General features: G+C 36.9%; 3 protein-coding genes across 3 annotated transcripts; all 3 read left to right on the forward strand.

Moving 5' to 3' along the window:
- Nucleotides 1-3,414: 3,414 nt before the first annotated feature.
- On the forward strand, nt 3,415-14,235 carry rnf150b (ring finger protein 150b). Its single transcript, XM_081386838.1, has 7 exons — nt 3,415-4,184; nt 6,671-6,921; nt 8,394-8,465; nt 8,568-8,650; nt 10,631-10,727; nt 12,097-12,301; nt 13,069-14,235. The coding sequence occupies exons 1-7, from the start codon at nt 3,734-3,736 to the stop codon at nt 13,167-13,169; spliced, it is 1,260 nt and encodes a 419-aa protein (XP_081242964.1). The 5' UTR covers nt 3,415-3,733; the 3' UTR covers nt 13,170-14,235.
- An 8,973-nt stretch (nt 14,236-23,208) lies between these two features.
- LOC308702751 (uncharacterized protein) lies at nt 23,209-23,832 on the forward strand (the record flags this gene model as incomplete). The annotated part of the gene is made up of 1 exon (XM_081385825.1): nt 23,209-23,832. One exon carries the CDS (start codon nt 23,209-23,211, stop codon nt 23,830-23,832), a length of 624 nt encoding a protein of 207 aa, XP_081241951.1.
- Nucleotides 23,833-24,160: 328 nt separating this feature from the next.
- LOC308703245 (uncharacterized protein) lies at nt 24,161-26,605 on the forward strand (the record flags this gene model as incomplete). The annotated part of the gene is made up of 1 exon (XM_081386565.1): nt 24,161-26,605. A coding segment is annotated over one exon (2,445 nt), but the record flags the coding sequence as incomplete, so codon positions are not given.
- Nucleotides 26,606-27,177: the final 572 nt, after the last annotated feature.

Consider the following 27,177-nt stretch of genomic DNA (forward strand, 5'->3'; position numbering starts at 1 on the left):
ATCCTAGTTTCCCCCTTTTGTATATGATAATGAAAATGAATTATAAATTGCTTTTGTAAGTCGCTTTGGATAAAAGTGTGCACTAATGTTAATGAAAGTAAAGTTTGTTTCATATCAACCTTTTTGGTTTTGCACTCTGGTCAAGACTGCCGAATCAACTAAAATAGTGCTCTGGATGTGGCGTGTGGTCTTGTGCCCTAGTTGGTAATCCTGCCCTGACTGAATTTCATTTGAATAGTTTTAATATTTTTTTTACACTGATCAGCATATTTAATTTATTTATGTGCACCAGAACTGTGAAAGATTGCTCCTCCTGAGTGTAAATGTCACTAAAATGCGCTGTGGATTCCCGTCAGTGCGTGAGGGAGTGATCTCTAAACACACACTCCTGAAATGAGTGGCAGACAGTAGACTACAGAGGATTGTGTAGGAGTGCTGTCTAAAGATAGCTGTGGGACTCCCCTGTGTGAAGGGACCTGCCGAACACACGTCTGAGAGACTTCAACACCACATTTCACTCTCACAATCTACCGAAAGCTCATTGGTCTTCAGTGTTTCTGAAACAAACAGGGAAATTTGTGTCTCGATAACTTCTGTGTGGCCAGCATGAGTAAACGTGTGAGACAGCGCTCTCTGCTGGAGGCAATGAACTGATATAGGTAGAGAGATGGATGGATGGATGGATGGATGGATGGATGGATGGATAGATAGATAGATAGATAGATAGATAGATAGATAGATAGATAGATAGATAGATAGATAGATAGATAGATAGATAGACTGAAAGACAGACAGACAGACAGACAGACAGACAGTCAGATAGATAGATAGACAGACAGATAGATAGATAGACAGATAGACAGATAGATAGATAGATAGATAGATAGATAGATAGATAGATAGATAGATAGATAGATAGATAGATAGATAGATAGATAGATAGATAGATAGATAGATAGATGGATAGATGGACGGACGGACCGAATTTGTCATTACCTTAAAGCAAAATAATCTTATTTTCAGTAGTGTAATATGAAAAAATTAATACATAAATATATTTCAATTATTATTTTGTATTATTTAAATATACCTGAATACCTGTAAACTGAACTGTTACATTTAACTATAAACATAATTCTCATTACCTTAAAACAAGCTTATTCTCTGTACTGTAATGTGAAAAAAATGTATTAAAAATATTTAATGTATTATTTAAATTATTAATACATTAAGAATCTAATGAGCACGTAAACATTATTTTTTAGGACCATTTTTGCAATTGAGCCGTGACAAAGTAAAGTACAAATATTCCATGCAGTCTCTCCATTATATATGAGCTCATAAAAACTGCATGTATACTATTATATTAAGCTATACCGTATATATATAAGCTAGTCCTGCAGAGTTCCTCTGACCCCTCCACCTCCCCAGCTCCACCTGTCTATTGATGTATGTATATTACGCAGCAGCTGCAGATCTTACAGGCTCTCAGAGTGTGTCTGTGTATATATGAGCTGTAGTCCACCAAGACCAAATACATGCCAGTAAAGTACATCTCCGTCCCATTAGGCTACTGTACTCATTAACGTAATGTATATTGTATCTTACAGTTTTTCTCGATTGGTTTGGCTCATTTCTTGAAACCGAGATGACATTCTCAAAACCATAAGGTAATTTGGCCAAACAGTCTTACAGTTCTGCTCAACATTATAGCTCACTAGCAAAATCAAATATCTTTCCCCAAACTCTTCTTCCATGCTTCAAAAGCAGATTCCTTTCCCATATAAAAGGTCAGTACAGTCAAAATAGCACAGATCCTTCTCAATGGCCTTGGCACATGTGCATTCATTTAGTGCTTTTGTCAAAATAACCTGGATGGTTTAGCACAACACCATGGATCCCCTGCAAAAGCTCATATCTCTCCCAAAACAGTTTATCCATGTGTCAAAACTAAATATCCTTCTCATATAAATAGTCAATGCCCCCAAAATGCATTATACCTTTGGCATTGTTTAAGCACTGCAAGTCAAAATGCTTAGACGTTTTGTCACTGAGGCACAGGTCTAGCAACAGAATACCACTATGAATAAAACTAAAAGATTTTACAGTAAAATCAGCCTCCAATAAACCACTCATACTCAAGGAAACTGTAAACATTTTTATTCGTACAAAGAAATGTTAACATTAGAGAACATACTGTGAAAAGAAAACATATACAGGATTCTGTAAATGTGAACAGTTATAAACACAAACAAAAACCCTAACTGTTTGATTGGTCATCTGAGATGTGGGAAACTGCTCCTTCGTTAGTTCTAATTTCACCTGATTGATTGTCAAGTACTGTCATAAATTTATCAAATGTTCCAAGAAATTCTTTCATGGTATTATATCTTTGACTAATTTTGACAGTTGAACAGACAATTGTGCATATGATGACTTACACAATGAAACCATGCTGATATGTTTTGGAGAGAGTAACCATTTCACTGAAAAATCAACTAATCAGTTTAGATCAGCAAGATCTATTTATTTGGAAAATGTGCTAAATGTGGGCTCATTGTGCTAACTGTAGCTACTTGTACATAATCATTTGAAAAAAAGCACAGAGTCACTTGAGACATGTACTAAAGCATTTGCAATTTGATAAAACCAATGAAAAATGACATTCTGTTGTGAACAATTGCAAGGTGGTTTGGAGATTTGTCCATGTTATTTTGAGAATGTCATCTCGGTTTCAAGAAATGAGCCAAACCAATCGAGAAAAACTGTAATATGGAATTGAAAATCATCCAGGTTTCAATTCTGTATTATATAATGTTTTTTTAATTAAATCAGTAGGCCAATATCAAAACAGTTCAACAAAATAACACAGTTATGATGGATAAATACTTCACAATCTGCATAATATATATTTTAATACAATTTATAATGTACAGGGTTAGTACATTAACATGTAACAAATGTAAAGTCATCCTGGAAGCTAAAATTTTACTTTGTAACGTGTTGAATATAAATACTTTTCTTACACAAACGCATCGCTTTGGTTCAGAAGGCCTTTATTAACCCCCGGAGCCTGTGGAGTACATGGATAGATGCACTTTTATGGACTTTAAAACAGCAACAGCCATTCACTGCCATTATTATAAAGCTTGGAAGAGCCAGGACAATAACCCGGATTGTATTCGTCTGAAAGAAGATAGTCATATGACTTGAGGGTGAATAAATCATGGGCTAATTTTCATTTTTGGCTGAATTATCCCTTTAATAACAAAATGGAGAGAAGAAAAAAATATTTTTAATATTTTCTAACTGTTTTATCTCAGTCCCTAAGTATTGCTTCGTTTCATCACAAAACTGCCATTTCCCGACACTCCCTTATCGTGTCGCGCATGCGCAGATCATCGCTGCGCCGCTAGTGGCCGCTGTTTCCTCAGTTCGCGCTCAGGTTTTGTCACAGCAGCTGAAGGCCGAAAACATCCGACAGCATGCCTCCGTCGCACCGCTTCTGCTCGCGTTTTAACCCAAACAACGCGCCTCTGCTGCATGCAACAGGCTCTAGGGTTTATTAATCCAAATATTCGCTCTTCTAAGTCGAGTGTTTAATACAGTTAACTCATGAGTGTCGGTTATTGCGCCGCGTAAAGACGCACAAAGAGGGAGATTATGGAATGAACGCGCGACTCGCGGCCGTTAGACTCATCATAACAATAACAACAATAACAGTAATACTGCTATGGCACTGTCTGTGATCCAGGCGTGTCGTAGTCTGGCTCTGTCCACCTGGCTCCTGTCCTTCTGCTTCGTGCATCTGCTGTGTTTGGACTTCACGGTGGCCGAGAAGGAGGAATGGTACACGGCGTTCGTCAACATCACATACGTGGACCCGGACACGGCCGAGGTGCGGACTGAGAAGACGGAGTGCGGACGTTACGGGGAGCACTCGCTCAAGCGCGAGGCCAGGGGCGTGTTGGCGATGCCCGCCACGACGCAGGACAGACAAGCGTGCGACCCCAACAGCAGGTTCACCCCGCGCGCGCACGGCGCGTGGATCGCGCTCATCAGCAGGGGAAACTGCACGTTCAAAGATAAAATTAGACACGCCGTGGGACACAACGCGTCAGCTGTGGTCATATTCAACGTGGGATCCTCCAACCCCAATGAGACGATCACCATGCCGCATCCAGGTGAATGCACGTGCGCTTGAGAAATGTCTAGTTATGACAGGTTATGAGTGATGGCTAATGCACATGTGCTTATGTGTAATGAAACATGCATAATATGTGATTTGATGAATGCATATGCACTTATTTGTGTTACTAAATGCATATGCATGCGTAATATCACATATGCATTCACTAACACACATAATTAGAAATGCAGTTACGCATTTATCATATGCACATTAGGTTCTTATGCATCATGGTGAATGCATGTCATAAATGTGTGATGATGAATGTCTTCCTTAAATGTGATGGCTTATGCATGTGTGATGCACATCTGGTTATGTGTGTTGGTGAATGCAAATGCGATTTGATGTATGCATATGTAGTTATGTGTGATATTAAGTGTATATGTGTTGTTTGTGATGGTAAATGCATGTCTTGTTATGGGTGTTTGTAAATGCATATTAGGTTATGCATCATAGTGAATGCATGTCATGCATATTTTATAGTGTTTTGGTAAATGTGTGATGATGAATGCATGACTTCCTAAATGTGATGGTGAATGCATATATGTTTTAAAAATGATAAGTGCATATCTAGTGATAAATGTGTGATTGTAATTGAGGTTTATTGTGAGATCCAGCTGTTCACAAATGTCTGCTGTGTTTTTGTCTCTTAAAACATCATGTTTCTGGGCTTCTACTGTACACGTCCTGAGTGATATGAAAGTATGCCATTATTAAAATAAGTAATTTGTTTTAATAACATGGGTTCTGTATTAATGTACAATAGTGAGTATTTTGTATCAGAAAGTTCAGTGTTTGAGTATGTGTGATGCTGCCGCGCTCCTGACCAGAGTTTGCAGGCGTCCAGCTGTGTTTGCATGTTCACACATCTGGAAGTCGTGAGCGATGCTTTAGACATGATGTTGCATTCAGGCTCGACTGGATCACATCATTCCTCGTCTCAGAGGAAACCTGTAGCGCTGTGAGAGTTTTATCTGGCGCTGTTATCTGGCCCTGTGAAGGGCTTCAGAAATGTTGCTTAAGTTCCTCTCTTTGTTCTGTATCTTTCATTCTCGCTTTGAAGTTTGCATTTTCATCTGGGTTAAGGGGGTTTTCACACATTATTGGTTACAAAGACTAAAACTATTTTAAAAATGTGTTTTTGTTAATTGGAATAAAATACAAGTATTGCATTAAAAATGTAGAAAATGTAAAAAAAGATAGTCTATGTTGCCTTGGCAACTAAATAAGTTTGAGTTGAAGTAGTGAAAAGTGAAAGGACATGCTGGAAATAAATAAGAACTAAATGCATATCTAGTTACAAGTGATAATAAATTATAATTAAAAATAAATGGTTATGTGTGTTGAATGCACGCTTGGTTATATGCAATTGTATTCATGTTAGGTTATGAGTGATGGCTTATGCATATCTTTTATATCCGTTGTTTTGGTGCATGTGTAAAAAATGCATAATTGTGTGTGCTGGTGAATGCATATGTGATTTGATAAATGCATGGATATAAGTGACGATGAATGCATATGTAGTGTGATTGTGTTTTGTGTGATGATAAATGATGTGTGTTATGTTAGGTTATGCATCATGGTGATTGCATTTGGATTGTTTTTGACTGATGCGTCATTATAAATGCATGTCTGGATTATGATGGTCAATGCGTAAGTGTTTGCATAAATGCTTTTCTAGTTATGAGTGATATTGAATGCTTATAACGTTATGTGTGGTGAATGCATGTTTGGTAATAAAACCTGAAATATAAACAAATTAAACCTAAATAGTAATATTTAAAACGAACAAAAACTAATAAAAATGATGAAAGCACATAACAAAATTAAATGACTAAAAATGACACTAAAATTAAAATACAAGTTAATGAATGATTTTAATAACTATAACGGTTTATAAATAATACCAAATAAAGTGCCACATTATGCTTTTTAAAGGTTCCTGTTTTGGAGTCTAATTCAACAGATTTACATGCACTCAAGGTCAAAAAACACGATTCGTTTGAAGATTCTGTCTCTCTAAACCCTGCCTTTCTGCGAGCTTCCTTTGCTCTGATTGGTCAGATGTGATTGGTCTACACTGCTCTGATTGGTCAGACGGCCCAGTCTGCTCTGATTGGTCTACTCTGCTCTGATTGGTCCTATCAAAACTCTTTCAGTCTCAGCTACAACTACAGTGTTTGAGGGTAAAAGCAGACGTCGTTCGTCGGCAGCCAATGAAGACCATAGACTGGCATTATTGAAAATTGTAACATTGTTATGTAGGTTTGTAACAGGAACTAAGACTGGAATTATTGCAGTCCATTTCAGGATTTCAGAATCACTACTTTCTTTTAGGAGACAACTTTATTTATCTGCACTTTGATTTTTGAAACTTTGTGGACCTTTTACATCCACTAACAGCTTTATTACACACTGCCTTTAAAGCTGCCCTTAATTCCTCTAGTTTAGGGTTTGGTTGACGGTTGATCTCTCTTTCAGGCACTAGTGATGTGGTGGCCATCATGATTCCTGAGCCGAAGGGTCGTGAGTTGGTTCTTCTGTTGGAGAGGAACATCACGGTTCACATGCACATCACCATAGGAACTCGAAACCTCCAGAAATACGTCAGCCGCACCTCCGTGGTCTTCGTCTCCATCTCCTTCATCATCCTCATGATCATCTCTCTGGCCTGGCTCGTCTTTTACTACATCCAGCGGTTCAGATACGCCAACGCCAGGGACCGCAACCAGGTTCAATCCCAATAAACTTCCTTTTATCAACCGTTTTGCTTAAAGTGCAGCTGAAGTGTCCAAATACTAGTTTACAGTCTTGTTTACAATGTCTACAGTCATCGTATATATTTGATAGACACATTTTTGCTCAAAATGACCATGTGTGTGAAGAGCAAATAGGGCTGCATGATTAATTTTAATTAAACCAAAATTGCAATATGGCTTTGTGCAATTAAAGGGAAAGTTCACCCAAAAATGAAAATTAGCCCATGATTTACTCTCCCTCAACTCATCCTAGGTGTATATGACATTCTTCTTTCAGACGAATACAATCAGAGTTATATTAAAAAATGTCCTGGCTCTTTCAAGCTTTATAATGGGAGTCAATGGGTATATTTTTTTGGAAGTCGATCAGAGCTCATCCATTCGTGATAAAAGTGCATCTATCCATCATTAAAGTGCTCCACACTGCTCTGGTGGGTTAATAAAGGCCTTCTGAAGTGAAGAGATGCGTTTGTGTAAGAAAAATGTCCATATTTTAAAACTTTATCGACTAAAATAACTAGCTTCCCGCAGACGTCCGTACGGAAGTTGAGTTGCGCCACAAGAGTATTAGTATTGTATACTAATACTCTTGTACCATAAATACTAATACTAACAACAATACTAATACCATAAATATTAGTATTGTAATTTTATAGTTGTAATGTTAAAAATACAATGAAATGTTACATGTATAACTTTTTTCAATTTTGTTTTATTTAGTAGTTTTTGTATTTTTATGTAGTAGTAATAATAATAAATATACAATTGTAATATAAAATAAAAGTATTATTAAGTATATAAATCTAAATAAATATATAATATAATTTTCTTATACTCACATTTGTTATTTTGCAGTGAAATATTACATTAGTAAAATTTCTAATTAAATTTTTAGTAGTAGTAATACAATTATTATTATTTTGTTAAATGTAAAGTTTTTTTAATAGTTTTTATACTCAAATTTATTATACAGTGAAATATTACATTATTCATATTTACAATTTTTTATTTACAATTTTTTATATTTTTATTTAGTAGTAGTGTAGTAATTATTATTTCAGTAGTAGTAGTTGTATTGTAATTTTACAGTTATTATATTTGTCTTAAATTCATTAACCAAAAAAACCAAACAATTGCCCTACAGATCTGTTTTTTTCCACCCTGTTTGTGCAGCCCTGAGATCTAACCACATTCTTGTGCTCTGCCACTAGTGCATAGTTTGCATGTTTGTGTGTGTTTGAGCGAGACCCTAAAACATGATTACAGGCCACAGGAAGTGACTTTCATCACAGGAAAGCAACTGCAGTTGAATGCAAACACAGCCCTTCATTACAGCTTTTATGATAATAACATAAAAAACAAAGAGAGACTGATGTGGAAAATAACAGACTGAGGTCAAAGGAGAAGTGCATTCATTAATCAACTTCTGTTCTCTGATTGGTCAGCGGAGGCTGGGCGACGCTGCCAAAAAAGCCATCAGCCAATTACAAGTGCGGACCATCAGGAAAGGCGATCAGGTGAACGGCAGATGAACATTGAGTATCTTTTTCTTTAAACCAGTGATTTCTGCTGATACTGAGGTGTGTGTGTGTGTGTGTGTGTGTGTGTTTTTCCTTTAGGAAACGGAGAGTGATTTTGATAACTGTGCCGTGTGTATCGAAGGTTATAAGCCAAATGATGTAGTGAGAATCTTACCCTGCAGGTAAACACACACCTTACTGCACTGATAAGACTAGTTAACTACACTACACTACTAGATAGTTACTACAACAAAAACAGTCTAAATACAGCAAAAATCAAATTAGTTAACTGCATTGAAGCTGTTACGTTATGTTACGTCGTTATGTTGTTACAGTACATTATGTTATGATACGATGTTGTCACGCTACGTTATGTTGTCACGCTATGTTGCGTTATGTTACGGTACGTTACGCTGTTATGTTACGGTACGTTGCGCTATGTTGTTACATTATGTTACGGTACGTTACGCTGTTATGTTACGTTACGCTATGTTGTTAAGTTATGTTACGGTACGTTACGCTGTTATGTTACGGTACGTTGCGCTATGTTGTTACATTATGTTACGGTACGTTACGCTGTTATGTTACGGTACGTTGTGCTATGTTGTTACATTATGTTACGGTACGTTACACTGTTATGTTACGGTACGTTGCGCTATGTTGTTACATTATGTTGCGTTATGTTACGCTGTTATGTTACTGTATGTTGCGCTATGTTTTTATGTTACGGTACGTTACGCTGTTATGTTACGGTACGTTGCGCTATGTTGTTATGGTACGTTACGCTGTTATGTTACGGTATGTTACGCTATGTTACGTTATGTTGCGTTATGTTACGCTGTTATGTTATGGTACGTTGCACTATGTTGTTATGTCACGGTACGTTACGCTGTTATGTTACGGTACGTTACGCTATGTTGTTGTTATGTTACGCTGTTATGTTACGGTACGTTGCGCTATGTTGTTATGTTATGGTACGTTATGCTGTTATGTTACGTTACGCTATGTTGTTACGTTATGTTGCGTTATGTTACGCTGTTATGTTACGGTACATTACGCTATGTTGTTACGTTATGTTGCGTTATGTTACGCTGTTATGTTACGGTACGTTGCGCTATGTTGTTATGTTATGGTACGTTATGCTGTTATGTTACGTTACGCTATGTTGTTACGTTATGTTGCGTTATGTTACGCTGTTATGTTACGGTACGTTACTCTATGTTGTTACGTTATGTTGCGCTGTTATGTTATGTTACGGTACGTTACGCTATGTTGTTATGTTACGTTATGTTATGTTATGTTACATTGTTATGTTATGGTACGTTACGTTATGTTATGTTACATTGTTATGTTACATTACTTTACGTTACATTACTTTACGTTATGTTATGTTATGTTATGTTATGTTATGTTATGTTGTTACTACATCAAAAAATCTTAAATTCACCCAAAAATAAAATTAGTTGACTATTTAAAGCTAATGTTTTTAGTAGCATAACTATACTCTTAAAAATTTACATATTATATTATATTAATTATTTCCACAAAAAATAAATACAGCAAAAAATTTAATTAGTTAACTACACTGAAGTTGATATTTTTAGTTGCGTAACTATACGCTTAAATTATTGACTTATATTTTATTACACCTACTACAACAAATTTATTTTTTTAAATTAGTCAAGTACATTACAAGTTATGTATGTTGTACAGTAACAATATTTTGCAATTACTTGTATATCATATTATATTGCTAATTTAAATAATCAGTATTTAACAGTGAGCGTCTCAAATAGTGTGATAATGTCATCATAAATAGTTTACATAAATAAAAGTATTTAACTAAACTACAAGTTACTAATTCCATTGAAGCTGTTTGTTGTTTAAATATATATATAATATATAGCTATTCTAACTATCTATATAGTCAGTGTAAATTTTCAATGAATACAACCAAAAATCTCAAACAAAATTAATAATTATTCAATTTGACTACAAAAAGAGGATGTAAAATTGTGCACTAGACCATTTAGATGACTCAAAAGAATCTGTGAATGTTTTGCAAATGAATTGAAATCAAACTGTTTGCTGGAAATGAAACTTGAGCGAGCGAGTAGATTGTGTTTTCGCCTGATAATCTCATGTTTCTCTCCGTCTGCCAGGCATCTGTTTCATAAAGGCTGTGTCGACCCCTGGCTGGTGGACCATCGCACGTGTCCCATGTGTAAAATGAACATCCTCAAAGCTCTCGGCCTCACGGTTAGTGCTTCTCTCTCCTTCTCCACTGTGCAGAGGGCTGGCGAGTGTGTCATGTGCTGTTTGGACATGTTTTTTGTCCTCCTTGAGAAAGAGAAATGAGCTTAAAGGGACAGTTCACCCCAAAATTGAAATTTAAATTAGTAATATAATGTAATATAACACAATATAATTTATAGTTATTTTTGTTTGTTTTTGCGCACAAAAAGTATTCTCGTCGCTTGATAAACTTAAGGTTGAGCCACTGTAGTCACTTGGACTATATTAAACATTGTCTTTAATAACTTTTCTGGGCCGGCAAGTTTCAATAACAGAGAAGCCTATGGAGGAGTGAGACAGCTCTCAGATTTCATCAAAAATATCTTCATTTGTGTTCTGAAGATGAACGAAAGTCTTACGGGGTTGAAACAACATGAGGGAGAGTAATTACTGACAGAAGTTAGAAAATTTAAAAAAATGAAAATTCTGTCAGTAATTACTCTCCCTCATGTAGTTCCAAACCCATAAGACAGTTTCTGTCCCTCCATCTACCACTTTGATGCTTCAAAAAGCCTCATAAATAGATTGTAAAACTAATCCATATGAATTGAGCGGTTTAGTCCAAATTTTCTGATGAGACTTGATCACTTTATATGATGGACAGATTTAATTTAGGCTTTTATTGGCATATAAACATTGATCAGCGAACATAAACAGGAGCTCAACCGAAGCTGCTTGACGTGCGAGAACAAACCTCTCACTGCTTCTTCTGTTTGCCACAACTGATGTGTGAGTTGATGAATGTTTATTATTATATTAATAACAGAATTTTCATGTTTGGATGAACTATCTGTTTAACTTGAAGTTCAGACAGAAGCAGACAGCTGAATTACAGTCTGAATAAATGCACTTTATTATTATTTTATGTATTATTATTCAATTATTAATGAATAATTATTATAAATTATAGTAATAATAAATTCAATTATTAATTAATAAATTCAATTATTTTGCGATTTTTATTTTATTATGAAACATTGGTGTTCACTAACAACATCAGCTTGTGTCTGACCAAGCACACTGATACTATTATAGTTTTTATAATATTTGTAATTATTTTTTATTTGATATATTTTCTGTTTTTATTTTAATTTCAGTTAGGTTGTCTTTTTTTATGTTTATTGTTTTTTATTAAATTATTTTAATTAGTTTTGATATTTTAGTAAATCAAGTCAGTTTAAATTTTAAGTTTATTTTATTTCAAGTCACAAAAGTTTATTTTATGGTTTTAGTTAATTATAATAACCCTGGAAAAGTCTCTGAATTGCTTTAATTCTGTGGCATTTAACTCTATTTCATGGATGTAGTGTAATTGAGTTATGTTGGTGTGCAGTCGAGTGCCGAGTGTCTGAATGAACTTCCCCTGGACTACGAGCTCGCCGTGGGGGGCGTGGCCCTCAACGCCATGGTGATGAGTGATGATGTCATGGGCGGGGATGTCGCGGGGGGGCGTGACCCTGGCGTGAGGATGGTGGGTCTCCCTCAGGTCCTCCTGGACTCTGAGCCCCTGTCCCAGGACGCCTTGCTAACCGAACAAAGTAAGTGTGATATCCGCAATGTCAGAAAAGTCCTCCTCTTCTCTAGTGCAATGCATTGTGGGTCATATTACTACAAAAAAGCATTTACAGTCTCCCTGTAGTCAATAATTGTATCCATTAAAACTCATCTTTGATCACCAAAATGACATGAAAAATAATGTCTTCATGCCTTAAAATATCTTGAATGTAACTCGACACCCTTGCCTCATTTAGTATACGCGGTTCTATGAATATGCAAATGAGCCCCGCCTCCACTCACTCGCTCAGCTCAGAGATCCACTGGTTGACGATCACACGTTGATCTGATTGGTTACAAGGTAGTTTGTGACGTCAGAAACACCAGCGATTTCAAAGTGTGTCTTTGGTTCACTGCAGTTTTAAGAAGGAAATACTCAGCAATGCTGTCGACTTATGAATTTACACATTGTTTGACTTAAAACACATTAAAAACACCACATAAACAACATTAAAAACTTGATTTACACCACAGAGGGACTTTAAAAAACAATAACATGAAAATAGCAAACCATCCAGATGCCCTGGAGTATTTAGTATGGAAATAATACACTTATAAGGAATATACTTCAGTGTAAACTCAATTTGAGGTTTTCAGACAATTAAGTGCACTTCCTTATCACAAGGGCATTTGGCACTCTATTTTCAGTGCATTACGGCAATGATTCTGATCTTGCACGCTGATTAATAAGGATAGCATTAAAATATAGACTCTATCTGAAAGCCGATATGATGTTGTGTTTCTTCCACAGGCGAGTTACAGCCGATAGTCAGTGGGAGTTCAGAGGGCTCTCTCGCTCTGGGGGCGGGGCACTTGGACATGGACACACCCTCTGACGACCCAAAGTGTTGATTTAGCCACGCCCACCGGACCGGGTTGAATGGGCTTCAATCTCAGAGGAATTTCGGCCAGTGACTCGCCGTTAAACACACACTGCCTGCCGAGTACATACTCCGATGTTACGTTCATCCTCCTCCCTTTCTCCTCTGAAAAGCAGGGTTCTTCGCCCCGAAGTGCACACTACAGTATGTACTTGAGCTAAAGCACTTGGCAGACGACCGGTTCTGCTCCGCTCGACAATCAGATATTCCCTCTGTCTCTTCTGTCGTTCGCTGCCTGTTCTGCCGTTGTCTGTGATTCCAGCGCAGTTGAAAGAACTATTTTGAAATCCGATAAGAAGTGGTTTATTTTTCTATAGAGAAGCATTTGATGTGCTCGAGTTCTGCAGTATTAAAGAAAAAGAGTATCAGTATTTAGACTTTTTTTTTTTATTTTGGTAGGATTTGGCCCTTAACCAAAGACCTGGATGGATATTGTGCGGGGGGAAACTGGGGGACTTTCTAGGACATGTGATGTTTGCTGTGCATGCAACATGCCCTGTCCACTTTATTTGATTTCAGTGGATTCCGTTTAAAGGGACAGTGCGCCCAAAAAACCCTTCATGCATTGTTTATCACCCTTATGTCCTTCCAGATCTCTTTATTTTCCACTTTTCTTTGCTGTCAAGCTCCGAAACTCACTCTAAACGTAATTCAGACGACGTGCACTGCACACTATATTCAGACATGAGGGTGAATAGATGATGATCATTTTCCGTAACTCGTTCTTCCTCGTTCGGCTTGACTGTATATTGTAAATAAGAGGATAATTTTGTCCATATGAGAGCTGTTTGTTTTCTCCTTAATTGCCAAGTTTTTCCATCATGCACTTTATGTATTTAGAGGTTGGAGTTCATTTTGAAATTGGGATTTCAGTCACAAGTTTGTATCACTCTCTGTATTACACACTACACACACACACACACACACACACACACACACACACACACACACACACACACTCAGTAGAGGTTTGTTCCCAGTATTTTGCACGTGTTTCAGTCAGACTGTGCTTTGAATATTAATAAATTTTAATGTCAGTTTTTTGGGCTAAACCCTGTCCTCCTCATTTACAGTGTTTCACATCTGTTGCGGTTGATGATGTCACATGATTCCGCCACATTTAAATGTTACAATGTTTCTTGTCAGTTAAAACCGGACATTCCAAAACGACTCATGAACATTCCAAGGTTTATTCTAAACTCCGGATAGTGACGGTTTAGTTTTTGTGAGATGTTATTGCTGTGTGAAGGGTGTCTGGATGTGGTGGAGGTTTCTCTGTGACTTCTGCTTCATCTGAGGGACTGAGATAGTAATCGTTTAGTTCAGTTTGCTCGTATGAACACAGAAAGATGTTGCACAACAAACAAGCCACAGTAACAAATCATTTACAGATAAGAAAAACTGTAATGTCACTCACCCGAGGAACTGAGAGACAGAATGACATTCAGTTTCTATTGACTTCAGTAGGAAGTGTTTTTACTCTTTTAAATGTTATTTTATTCCAAATATATATATTGTTCTATATTAATATGTGTGTGTGTGTGTGTGTGTTTGTATGTATGTGTGTGTGTGTATATATATATATATATATATATATATATATATATATATATATATATATATATATATATATATATATATATATATATATATATATATATAATTTTTATTTTTTATTATTTTTTTTTATTATTATTATTATTGGCTATTAACTCACCTTTTAGTTTCGCTGCAAGCTTCAGCAAATTTGTTTCTGATCATAAATCTTGCCAAAAAAAGCCATCAAACCAAATATGACATTAAAACAGTGACTAGAATAACAAAATCATCTGTGCATAATTACAATTTATAAACAAGAATACTTGGATTATAGGGCAAAGCTTTAGAATTATGGCAGTCATTTGCAAAATGAAATATAATTAGAATGTAAATCATCTGTTTTCTATGTGAATATACAGTAAAGTGTAATTTATTCCTGTGATCAAAGCTGAATTTTCAGCATCATTACTCCAGTCTTCAGTGTCACATGATCCTTCAGAAATCATTCTAATATGATGATTTGATGCTCAAGAAACATTTATGATTATTATCAGTGTTGAAAACAGTTGTGCTGATCATATGTTTGTAAAAACATTTGTTTTCATGATTCTTTGATGAATAGAAAGTTCAAAAGAACAGCATTTATTTGGAACAGAAATCATTTGTCACTTTTCATCAGTTTAATGCATGAATGAAAATTTTAATTTCTCAAGGAAAAAACTGTTAAAATCCCCAACTTTTGAATAGAGTAGTGTATGTGATGTGTAGACCTGCTTTATCCGATGTCCTCATGCACTGCGTGTCCACATGGGGGCAGCACCTGCATCATGAACTTCCTACACACGCAATAGAAACAGAATAAATGGGTAGAATTGCAGATGGTATCTCTGCACTTAGAGTAGCATTCTACTGTTTATGATGAGAAACATGTGGTTTTGTTGCCATTATTTAGGTGTATATCATGCTGGTCAGGTCCACCACAGTAGTTTGTGATTAATGGAGGCATTTGTAAAATGATTTAAACAGATTTCAATGTTTCTGTCTGATTTAAATGAGTTTTAAACGAATGCATGAGTGGTCTGATAGGATACAGGTATTGATCAGTAACAGACTCACTCTGTATCTGTCCAATGGTCAGGTCTCGGTCCAGTCGGTCAATGCCTGATCACAGGGCACGTTTCACATTAAACTCTGACAAAACTCTGAGTTTTAGCTTATATATGAACATTGATTGGCCGCTCTCGTTCAGACAAGTGATTTGATTGGCTGTACTCGTTCAGACGAGTGATTTGATTGGCCGTGCTCATTCAGACGAGTGATTTGATTGGCCGTGCTCATTCAGATAAGTGATTCGATTGGCCGTGCTCATTCAGTTAAGTGATTCGATTGGCCGTGCTCATTCAGATAAGTGATTTGATTGGCCGTGCTCATTCAGACGAGTGATTTGATTGGCCGTGCTCATTCAGATAAGTGATTCGATTGGCCGTGCTCATTCAGTTAAGTGATTCGATTGGCCGTGCTCATTCAGATAAGTGATTTGATTGGCCGTGCTCATTCAGACGAGTGATTTGATTGGCTGTGCTCATTCAGACGAGTGATTTGATTGGTCGTGCTCATTCAGATAAGTGATTTGATTGGCTGTACTCGTTCAGACGAGTGATTTGATTGGCCGTGCTCATTCAGTTAAGTGATTCGATTGGCCGTGCTCATTCAGATAAGTGATTTGATTGGCTGTACTCGTTCAGACGAGTGATTTGATTGGCCGTGCTCGTTCAGGCGAGGGATTTGATTGGCCGTGCTCATTCAGATAAGTGATTTGATTGGCCGTACTCGTTCAGACGAGTGATTTGATTGGCCGTGCTCATTCAGATGAGTGATTTGATTGGCCGTGCTCGTTCAGATAAGTTATTTGATTGGCTGTGCTCATTCAGACGAGGGATTTGATTGGCCGTGCTCATTCAGACAAGGGATTTGATTGGTCTGTCTCTTGCCTGCCAGCAAGTAGGAGTTTTGGGACGTTGCCGGTTCGATATCCCTCTAAACCAGCCGTCCCAGTATTTCTCGGCTTTAGACGGATCAATTTTCCAGCTGCACACACTGCAAGACTGAAACACACACACACACACACACAAACACACACATGCACGTTGATTATGCTCAGTTGTTTATCGTGGGCTGTTTGTTCAGTTGCACATGGATGGGTCAAAGGTTAAATAAGGTTAAATATTGGGTGCATGTGACCAACAGCTGTATTTCAGACTTTATACAACACATCTGTATAAAAGACCATTTCCACCACGTACGAAAAAAATGCATCCTTTGGTAAATCAAAATTAGGAGATTTAAAAGTATGGAAAATGATGACACTCATAATTATGACTTATCTCTTAATCATGACTTATGTCATAACTGACTTTGTCAATTATGATGTGTCAATTTTGAAAATTATGAGATAAAAAGTCATTGACAAGCTGAATGTGTCAATTTTAAAATTTATTTAGAAACTATGACATGCTAAGTTATAATTAAGAGATAAAGTCATTATGAAATTAAGTCATAATTATTGCAAAAGGTTTTTGTCATAGTTTTGACTTTTTATCTCATGACTTAAAACTGAAAATATGACATACTAAGTCACTTAAATGTTAAAAAGTCCTTGAGATAAAAAGTTGAAATTGACATACAAAGTCATAATTATGAGATAAAAAGTCATGATTGCAAAATGTTTTGTCTTAATTTTGACTACCTCATAATTTCCATCATGGGAAAATTATGAAATAGTCATAATTATGAGATAAGTTATGAAAAAAGGTTAAACATTTTACTGGTTATAATTATGTAGTTTGTCATAATGTCTTAAAACAGAAAATTATGAGAGTCATAATTATGAGATAAGTTATGAGAAAAGGTTAAACATTTAACTGATTATAAATATGTAGTTTGTCTTAATGACTTAAAAATAGAAAATTGACATACTAAGTCATAATTATGAGATAAAAATTCATGAGATAATAATGCGAATTTTTTTGTCAACTTTGACTTATAATCATCATATAATCATGATGCAGTGTCATAATTTCAACATAGTCATTTCATTTTTAAAAGTCGTGAGATAGAAAATATGACATAATGATTAGGTCAAACGTCAATTATGATATAAAACATTGAAATTATGCCATATAAAGTCGTAATTAGAAGATAAAAAGTCAAAATTACGAGATAAAAAGAGAAATCATGACAAAAAAGTGATAATTTTGATAAAAAGTTTAAATTTATATTAAATATTACATAGTGTGTCGAATAGGCTTCCATAAACCTGCATTAATTTGCATAATACAATAATTAGTGGTAGTATATTTAAGGGAACTATAGTGTGTGTATATATACAGGTGGTACAGTGATGCTATATTAATTTACCATATTCATACCATGCTACCTCAATGAATACCACATAAATACCATGGTACATATCCTGACTGATGAAAGCGTGTGTGTTGAGTTCTGTGTTTGAGAGGCGCTGCTCTCGGCTTTATCTGTGACGTATATTGAGGTCGTGAAACTCGTGACCCTCGACCACACTCTCACAATCACACCTCACGCACACACACACACGCACGCACACACACACACACACACACGTCTGAGTGGAGAATGCAAACCAGATGTTACCGTCTCAAAACAAATCAATAATAGACATCAAAGAATCCTGAAAAATACATTTCCACCAAAATATGACCAGCACAACTATTTTTCATCATTGATAATAATCATAAATGTTTCTTGAGCATCAAATCCTCATATTAGAGTGATTTCTGAAGGATCATGTGACACTGAAGACTGGAGTAATGATGCTGAACATTCAGCTTTGATCACAGGAATAAATGACACTTTACTGTATATTCACATAGAAAACAGATGATTTACATAGTAATAATATTTCACAATTTTGCAAATAAATGCTGCCTTGGTGAGCAGAAACATAAAAAAATAAGTCAAACTTTAGTTTAAGGTCCAATTCTCACTATTAAAGCTACACTGTGTAATTTTTTAAGTTGATTCTTAGCAAAAAACACTTTGTTCTTTCAAAATGATATGTGCTCATTAATGTGTAACCAACTAATCAAGTATTCTCGTAAGTGTATAATCTGCAATTTAGATTACATACGAGTGAGTCGCTCGAATGGCGGCAGCCATGTTGCGCCTCCATCTTGAAAATACATTAGACAAAGAGGGACATACCTGGAAATTTAAGCTTCGCCATTCGCGTTTTTACACTCAGTGGCACCGTGACGAGATAACTCGCGACTGCCGGCAGATTTGCAATAATACAACCATCGTAGGAGTTAAAGCGCCCTCGGAGTGGGAGGGGCTAGACAGTAATATTCAGCTGGTAGTCATAAACAATTTCACCGCTAGATGTGAGTAAATCCTACACAGTGTAGCTTTAACTACGACTTTTCCCTCGATAAACTCCTAATTACTGCTTATTAATAGTTATTAAGGTAGTTGTTAAGTTTAGGTATTGGGTAGGATTATGGGATGTAGAATATGGTCATGCAGAATAAGACATTATTATGTGTTTTATAAGTACTAATAAACAGCCAATATCATAGTAATATGCATGATTATAAACAACTAGTTAATAGTGAGAATTGGACCCTAAACTAAAGTGTTGCCAAAAAATCTTACAGACCGTGCATTATTTTTCTTTGCTGTGGATTTGGCAAGTCGGACGTGTTCAGTTCTTGTTGAGTCTTGAACAGTATTGTCACGTCTCTCAGTTTTTAGGGTTAGTTAATGGTTTGGTTTAGAGTTAACAGGTTTATGATTTAGGTCTTTATTTTCAGACCAACAAAAGTTGTTGATCCAAGAGCATGACTGTCTTATAATCGTCTTATATATATATACATACACACACAAACAGTATGCAAATACATTGTGTGTGTATGTATATAAAAATATGATTTTTACCTTTTATTTTCTTTCATTTTATTTTATTCATTTGTATATTCTATTGATTTATTTACTTTATTTATCTGGCACTTTTTACAATACAGATTGTTTTAAAGCAGCTTTACAGAGATAACAGGATAATAATGCAACAAAGTTTCTTTCTAGAAGAAAATAGTGTCACAGTCCAGCTTAAGTAAGTTCAGTGATGGTTCATATTTGTTGTAAAAATGTTATTAACTTAGTTCATTTATATATATATAAATGAACTAAGTTAATAACATTTTGACTGAGCTGGACGATTTTCTCCGGAGCAGTTATTTACATATATATATATATATATATATATATATATATATGTAAATAACTGCTCTGGAGAAAATCGTCCAGCTCAGTTCTCATGGTGTCAATGCAGGCAGATCAATATTATTGTTGAATATTAAATTAAAAGTTAAATTTAATGTCCCCAACTAAGCAAGCCAAGCCAATGGCAACAAAGGTGAAAAGGCGACAGTGGCAAGAAACCAAAACTTGAATGGAGAAAAACCCTTAGAGAACCCAGGCTCAGTCAGTTCTCCTCTGGCCAATGAACGAACAGTGTATAATGATCCAGGCATTACAGGTCTGAAGTCAGATTGGTTCAGAACATTCAGAATATTATCCAGTTCCATCTGGTTTAAAATCGGAGTCACACTGGACGGGTTTGTTGAGGATCAGTGCCGATGGCTGTCGTGTCGATGAGGCCTTCGATGAGAGTCTAGTGGACACAATCTCTGCTGACACTTCAGGGATCGTGGTCAGGTCTAGGCACAGGTATAGTATTAACAGTAGTATATCATAAAGTATATATTCACCTTATAATAAGTATTTTATTTTGGCAGAAACTTTTTACCACGGTAAAATATTGTAAATGGGAAAGCTAAAGCCTGTACAAATGTAAGAAAAAGCACACAAATGTCCAACAGTGCAGGGATATTGACTGAGATGTTCTTCACCAGCTCGACCACAGAGGGCAGCAGAGACACACTGGAGAAAACAACTTGGTTTAACTTAAAAAAAAGTAAGTTACCTGGTTGCCTTAAAATTTTGAGTTCACTGAATTTTTTTTTTTTAGTTAATACAGAGAAGGAGATTTGTTTAATCAACAGAATTTCAAATGATTACGTTATCTGAACCACATTAATTATCTTGATTTGACAAAAGAAAAAAAGTACTGATAAATCATGAAAATATTTTTTTACAGTGTACACACAGTTTTTATGTTACTTTATTAATCAATTAGGCTTATAATGCTAATGAATGATTAAAACAACTGTATATCCAATCTAAAAGCTTTAATAAACAGATTCAGATTGATTCAGAGTCAAAAGAAATATAAGATGCCAATAAACCCAGATGAATTACAGAGCATCTGGAAAGTATTCACAACGCTTCACTTTTTCCACATTTTGTTATGTTACAGCCTTATTCCAAAACGGATTAAATTCATTATTTTCCTCAAGATTATACAAACAATACCCCATAATGACAACCTGAAAGAAGTTTGTTTGAAAACTTTGCAAATGTATTAAAAAAAATAAAATAATAATAAATCACATGTACATAAGTATTGGAACAATAAAAATTTAATTTGTTTTTTGGTGTGTTACTAACGCAAGACAGCAAATAAAATTGGCACATAAAACAAAAAATATTTGAAATTGCATAATTTATTCATGCCGAAATGCACTCTGGGAGTCAGTAATTCTCAGCTATAATTAGCCTAAGTCTAACTAATTATATTTTACAGTGTTATATTTTGAAAACGATAGAGTTAAGACTATGGCAGTCAATTCTGTTATAGTCGTATTTTGTTTGATAATTATATTATATTTAGCTATTTGCACTATAAAGTCATAATTACTTTGTGGGAAATTTAAGATTTTCTTTTGGACAGACATTTAGAGTTCTTTTCCATTAAAAAACATTATGAAAGAAACAAATTATTCAGCGCAAGTTGTAATTGTTAATTTAGGTGATTTATAAGGAGACTTAAAAATTTAAGTCTCCTTATAAATTTTTTTACGTTTCTTTATCCCATTACAGATATTAAATATTCAACATTTAATTAGATATTTTAAACTTGTTTACAAAATTAAAACCGGTCTAAAGTGCTTGAGTATGAGCTCTGCAGAAAATGCAGGTGCATTTATGTTTACACATCAAGAACAGAGATGCAGTTGCGTTCTGGCGAATGCCCAGCTAAACTGAAGAAAAGCGAGCGATCTGACGCTCACAACTGTAAAATGGATGTTGATGTTTTGGAAAAATGAGACTCACATCATCAAACTAAATCAATATGTGCGCGCTGAATTCCGCGCGTCACCCCTGCTTCTCTTGCAGCTCGAGCGCGCGCCTGCGCGTGCGCGTATCGGATGCGTATCGTCATTTATTCAAGCATGAGAGGGAAAACACTCCACAGTTTCAGCATCAACCTTCAGAAGAGCACATACACATGATGGACATCGTCTGGACCGATCTGAGAGGCATTAAATAGTGAGTATAATTGTACGAGTAATAATTATTCAAGAAGACGTGTTTGTGGTCCATTTGTGTACTTTATTAATGACTAGCCTATAAATCGATAGTTTACGTGGTTTTGTGTCTAGTCGATAATCTCTGTACATTTATTACCCATTATATACTGTATATCCTCAAATAATAAACATAGACACGCACGTGTGTACATCACTGTCCCTTATTTGAAGAAGTAGACGAGGGAAACGCGTTAAGTTGTTAGAACACATTAGAATCGAATTAAGTGTCACATTATTTTAATGTAGACGATGAGTTCTATTTTCAAAACCCAAAACTGATTGCATTTGTAAAACAGCCAGCATTCAAAACCTGCTTTCATTAGTTTTGTTTCCTTTTTATAAATCAATATGATTACTAACATGCAGTATATAATGACATTTGGTTTAATCACCAAAATGCAAATGGAATGTGGGTTTTTTTTTCAATGTAGTAATTTAACAAATTAATTCAATAACAAACAATGCAAGATAAATTTCAAATGTAGAGTGCATTGCATGTACAGTCATTACGTCAGGAGTGCACTTACAGTACCTAACCGAATTGACATAAAATCATTAAATCATGTCATTTCCATCTATCTAATGTGAACTACAAAGTTTGATCAATGAAGATTGATCTCTCTGATGGCTCTTAATGATTGGTTCTATTTCTGTTTATCCTGCTCTATGTCAATGAATTGTAAATGCTTTTGCATGTTTTAATGTACAGTGTAAACATTTGGTGACCGTATGGCAATGCTCTTAAAACAATTAATTATGCTTGTTTATCCTTTTTTTGGACATTTAATTGAGATATTTCACCCAAAATAATCAAACTATTTGAACATCTAAAGAAGTAAAAGGTTTGTTGAGTAACCCTAAGATCAACACAGTGTTTACATAATATAATATGTGTGTGTACTGTGTATAATTATTTTGTATATATAAGTCAAACATATGGCAGTCATGGAGGTTTGCAGCAAATCCACAGACATGAGTCCAGTCCATGACTCTCAATACCTTCAATTGAACCCTGAGATTGACCTCAACCCTAAAGTGGGCCTACACAATGATCTCAAGCCCAATAGCAACTCTGACTCTGATTGGTTGTCAACTGTAGACCTCAGACCAACGGGAGCCAAGCCTAGATTTCTAGGTCTAGCTCCTTACAAGTCTCCCAATAGCCAGAAACCTCTAAAACATGTGTGTCAAATAGAGATTGAACTTTGTAGCCAGTCACCGCAGACTCTTGATTCGAAAGTAACCATCAGTGAATTGGACACAACTTGTCGACTGTTGCCCGGAGTGCCGAACAAGTCCTCCAAGGACTCCTTAAAACCCCTCAACTCTGGGAGAACAGGAGAAGTGGAGGGAGAAAAGGAGGAGAGTGGTGCACCTCAGCAGATCATCTGGGATGAGCAGGGAATGACGTGGGAAGTGTATGGAGCGTCGCTGGATATGGAATCGCTGGGGTTTGCCATCCAGAACCACCTGCAGTGCAAGATCCGTGAACACGAGCGGCGGATCAGCACACTCCGGTCAAACATATGCATGTATATTTTTAATATATATAATATAAATTATGTATAAATATATATACAGTATATACATGCAATATTTAAATATATACATGCATATGTTTGATTTATATATACAAAATAATTATACACAGTACACACACATATATTATGTAAACACAAACTTTTATTTTGGATGCGATTAATCGTTGCCTTGCACTAAAATTATTTTATAATGTTTTAAATGCTTTAACAGAATCTGCTGTTTTTCACTTGACAGATGTGTCGTACCCACAACTAAAACGTAACTAAATCAGAGCTGGATATTCATTTGGATTGGTTTCATGGAATCCCGACCTGCTTTCCTTCATCCGTCCAGAAACGATGAGCCCAAGGCATGCTGGGAATCTGAGTCCAAGCCCTCAGGAGAGCACAGAAAGGGAAACATCTCTCCTGGAACCAGGACAAGACTTGGAGAGAATCATGGGATTGAGGTAGAAGCTAAAGAGCTAGAGGAGAGATCCAACTCCAGGGAATCTGCTGGCCATGTAAAAACACTAAAACACACAGCATTAGCTACCAATCCAGCCGCAGAACCCCTCCCTGCCTCGAGAATACCCACCATGCACTCGGCTACGACCAAGCAAGCCACTGCGAGAACAGTCAACACATCTGCTATGACTAAAATAGCATCAAATCAACCAACCAAAGCAACTGCTCCTGGAATCGAGGTCTTAAGTTTATCCACTCAGCCTCAACCCAGTGGGCCAAAACTCAGATCCCCAAATGCAAGCCATGAGAAGAAGCTACAAGCGAGTGCAAAAACATTTTCCAAAAACATCCAAAAGACGGCCTCAGCATCTCATATAATGGGCTCCGCAGACCCCCCACAAAAGATGCTTCACAAAACCACTTCTGCATCCCAGATTTCCTCAAACGACTCTCCCAAGAGTCTCAACCGGGCATCTCTCTCGCACATTCCTCGAGCCACTTCCAGCCCCAAACTTAAACTATCCCACCCTGCATCTCTCAAATTGGACAAAACCGAGCGGATTAAAAGAGTTACAGGCAAAGAAGGACCGTTATCGACTTCTCCGAAGGATAAAATGATTGACACGTTGGTGGAGAGCAAACTGCAACTGGGGGCAAAAGCAGCAGGAGAGAGTCATCAGGGACGCCAGGAGCAAGAGATAAAGAGCAGGACTGAGAGAAAAGGAGAAAGGCTAGGAGATGAAAGAGAGGACACTGTCCCTCAGGGACACAATGGAAGAGACCTCACAGTGATGAGCTCGACAGGGTGCAAACAAACCTCCGCTCTGTCATCTGAACAAGCAGCTGAACAGCAGAAAGAGCCTGAAGACAAGACTGACGCATATGTCACAACCCAAGAGAGACACGCAGGGAGCAGTCAGAGACGGAAGGAAAAGGAGGAAGCAAAAAGCGAGGAGAAGAGACAGACAGGAGAGAGAAAGGGGGAATTTGAGATTAAGGACAAAATGGTGACTGAGGCCAAGAAGGATACAGTGATGAACGAAAAGGATAAGACGCCGACATCCAAGCAATTGAACGATGCAGAGACAAAGACAATTAAAGGTTTCCCAATGGATAAAACGTCGACATCCAAGCAACTGAACGATGCAGAGACAAAGACAATTAAAGCTTTCCCAGTGGATAAGACGCCGACATCCAAGCAATTGAACGATGCAGAGACAAAGACAATTAAAGGTTTCCCAGTGGATAAAACGCCGACATCCAAGCAATTGAACGATGCAGAGACAAAGACAATTAAAGGTTTCCCAGTTGATAAGACGCCGACATCCAAGCAATTGAACGATGCAGAGACAAAGACAATTAAAGGTTTCCCAATGGATAAAACGCCGACATCCAAGCAACTGAACGATGCAGAGACAAAGACAATTAAAGCTTTCCCAGTGGATAAGACACCGACATCCAAGCAACTGAACGATGCAGAGACAAAGACAATTAAAGGTTTCCCAATGGATAAGACACCGACATCCAAGCAACTGAATGATGCAGAGACAAAGACAATTGAAGGTTTCCTAGTGACCGAAACAAAGGACGCAGCACTACAGGCGGATCTGCACCCAGTTTACGTTGACGTCGAGGTCCAGGCGGTTATGGAGGTTTGCAGCAAATCCACAGACATGAGTCCAGTCCATGACTCTCAATACCTTCAGTTGAACCATGAGATTAACCTCAACCCTAAAGTGGTCCTACACAATGATCTCAAGCCCAATAGCAACTCTGACTCTGATTGGGTGTCAACTGTAGACCTCAGACCAACGGGAGCCAAGCCTAGATTTCTAGGTCCAGCTCCTTACAAGTCTCCCAATAGCCAGAAACCTCTAAAACATGTGTGTCAAATAGAGATTGAACTTTGTAGCCAGTCACCGCAGACTCTTGATTCGAAAGTAACCATCAGTGAATTGGACACAACTTGCCGACTGTTGCCCGGAGTGCCGATCAAGTCCTCCAAGGACTCCTTAAAACCCCTCAACTCTGGGAGAACAGGAGAAGTGGAGGGAGAAAATGAGGAGAGTGGTGCACCTCAGCAGATCATCTGGGATGAGCAGGGAATGACGTGGGAAGTGTATGGAGCGTCGATGGATATGGAATCGCTGGGGTTTGCCATCCAGAACCACCTGCAGTGCAAGATCCGTGAACATGAGCGGCGGATCAGCACACTCCGGAACTCCATATGCCTCTCCGAACAGTCGCCCGGAAAGGGCAGGACAGGAAAGAGGAAGAGGAATGTCTTCAGATCACTGTTCCCTGGATCTAATTGCTGCTCGAAACCACAACCTAAAGAGGAACTGCCAAAGTGACTCATTTTTTTTGGTAACACTTTAATTTCACTTTAGGCATTCTGCTAACTATAAGTAACTTTGCAACTACGTCAACTAACTAACGAATAAGTAGATTGTCTTCTTAATATCTGCTAAAACTTTATCTTGATGCTCCCCACAGACATTTTACTGACTATAAGTAACTTTGCAACTACATGTCAACTTATTCTATTAACCCTAACCTAACAATCTACTAATACTCTAATGAGAGTTAAGCCGCGTTTCCACCGCAGAAACTTTCCCCAGGAACTAGGAACTTTGGGGTGGTACTCAGTGTGTTTCGACCGCAGAGACTAGGGTCTAAATGAAGTTCGGGGTAAAAATCTCCCCCTCAGAAAGTCTCTGCTGGAGAGGTAGTACTTTTTCAAAGTTCAGGAACCTTCGGGGATGGGACTTGGGTGCTGAACATGCTGATTGGTTGAGTTCACGTAGCATTTTGATTGGTTTTCTCCATGCAGCATTTTTTTTCAACCACCATTTTTAAAAATCTGTTGCGGTGCATGCAGTAAGAGTTGTTTGCTATTCGAATCAACAATGGAGTTTAAAAAATA

Source organism: Scardinius erythrophthalmus (assembly GCF_964197995.2).
Source record: "Scardinius erythrophthalmus genome assembly, chromosome: 15".
Lineage (NCBI taxonomy): Eukaryota > Metazoa > Chordata > Actinopteri > Cypriniformes > Leuciscidae > Scardinius > Scardinius erythrophthalmus.

What these genes read in the sequence shown, in the direction of transcription:
- rnf150b (XM_081386838.1), top strand. Translation starts at nt 3,734, where the DNA reads ATGGCACTGTCTGTGATCCAGGCGTGTCGTAGTCTGGCTCTGTCCACC. An exon ending in GATCACCATGCCGCATCCAG is followed by an intron (nt 4,185 to 6,670) that starts GTGAATGCACGT and finishes TCTCTCTTTCAG; the next exon opens with GCACTAGTGATGTGGTGGCC. An exon ending in CGCCTTGCTAACCGAACAAA is followed by an intron (nt 12,302 to 13,068) that starts GTAAGTGTGATA and finishes TTTCTTCCACAG; the next exon opens with GCGAGTTACAGCCGATAGTC.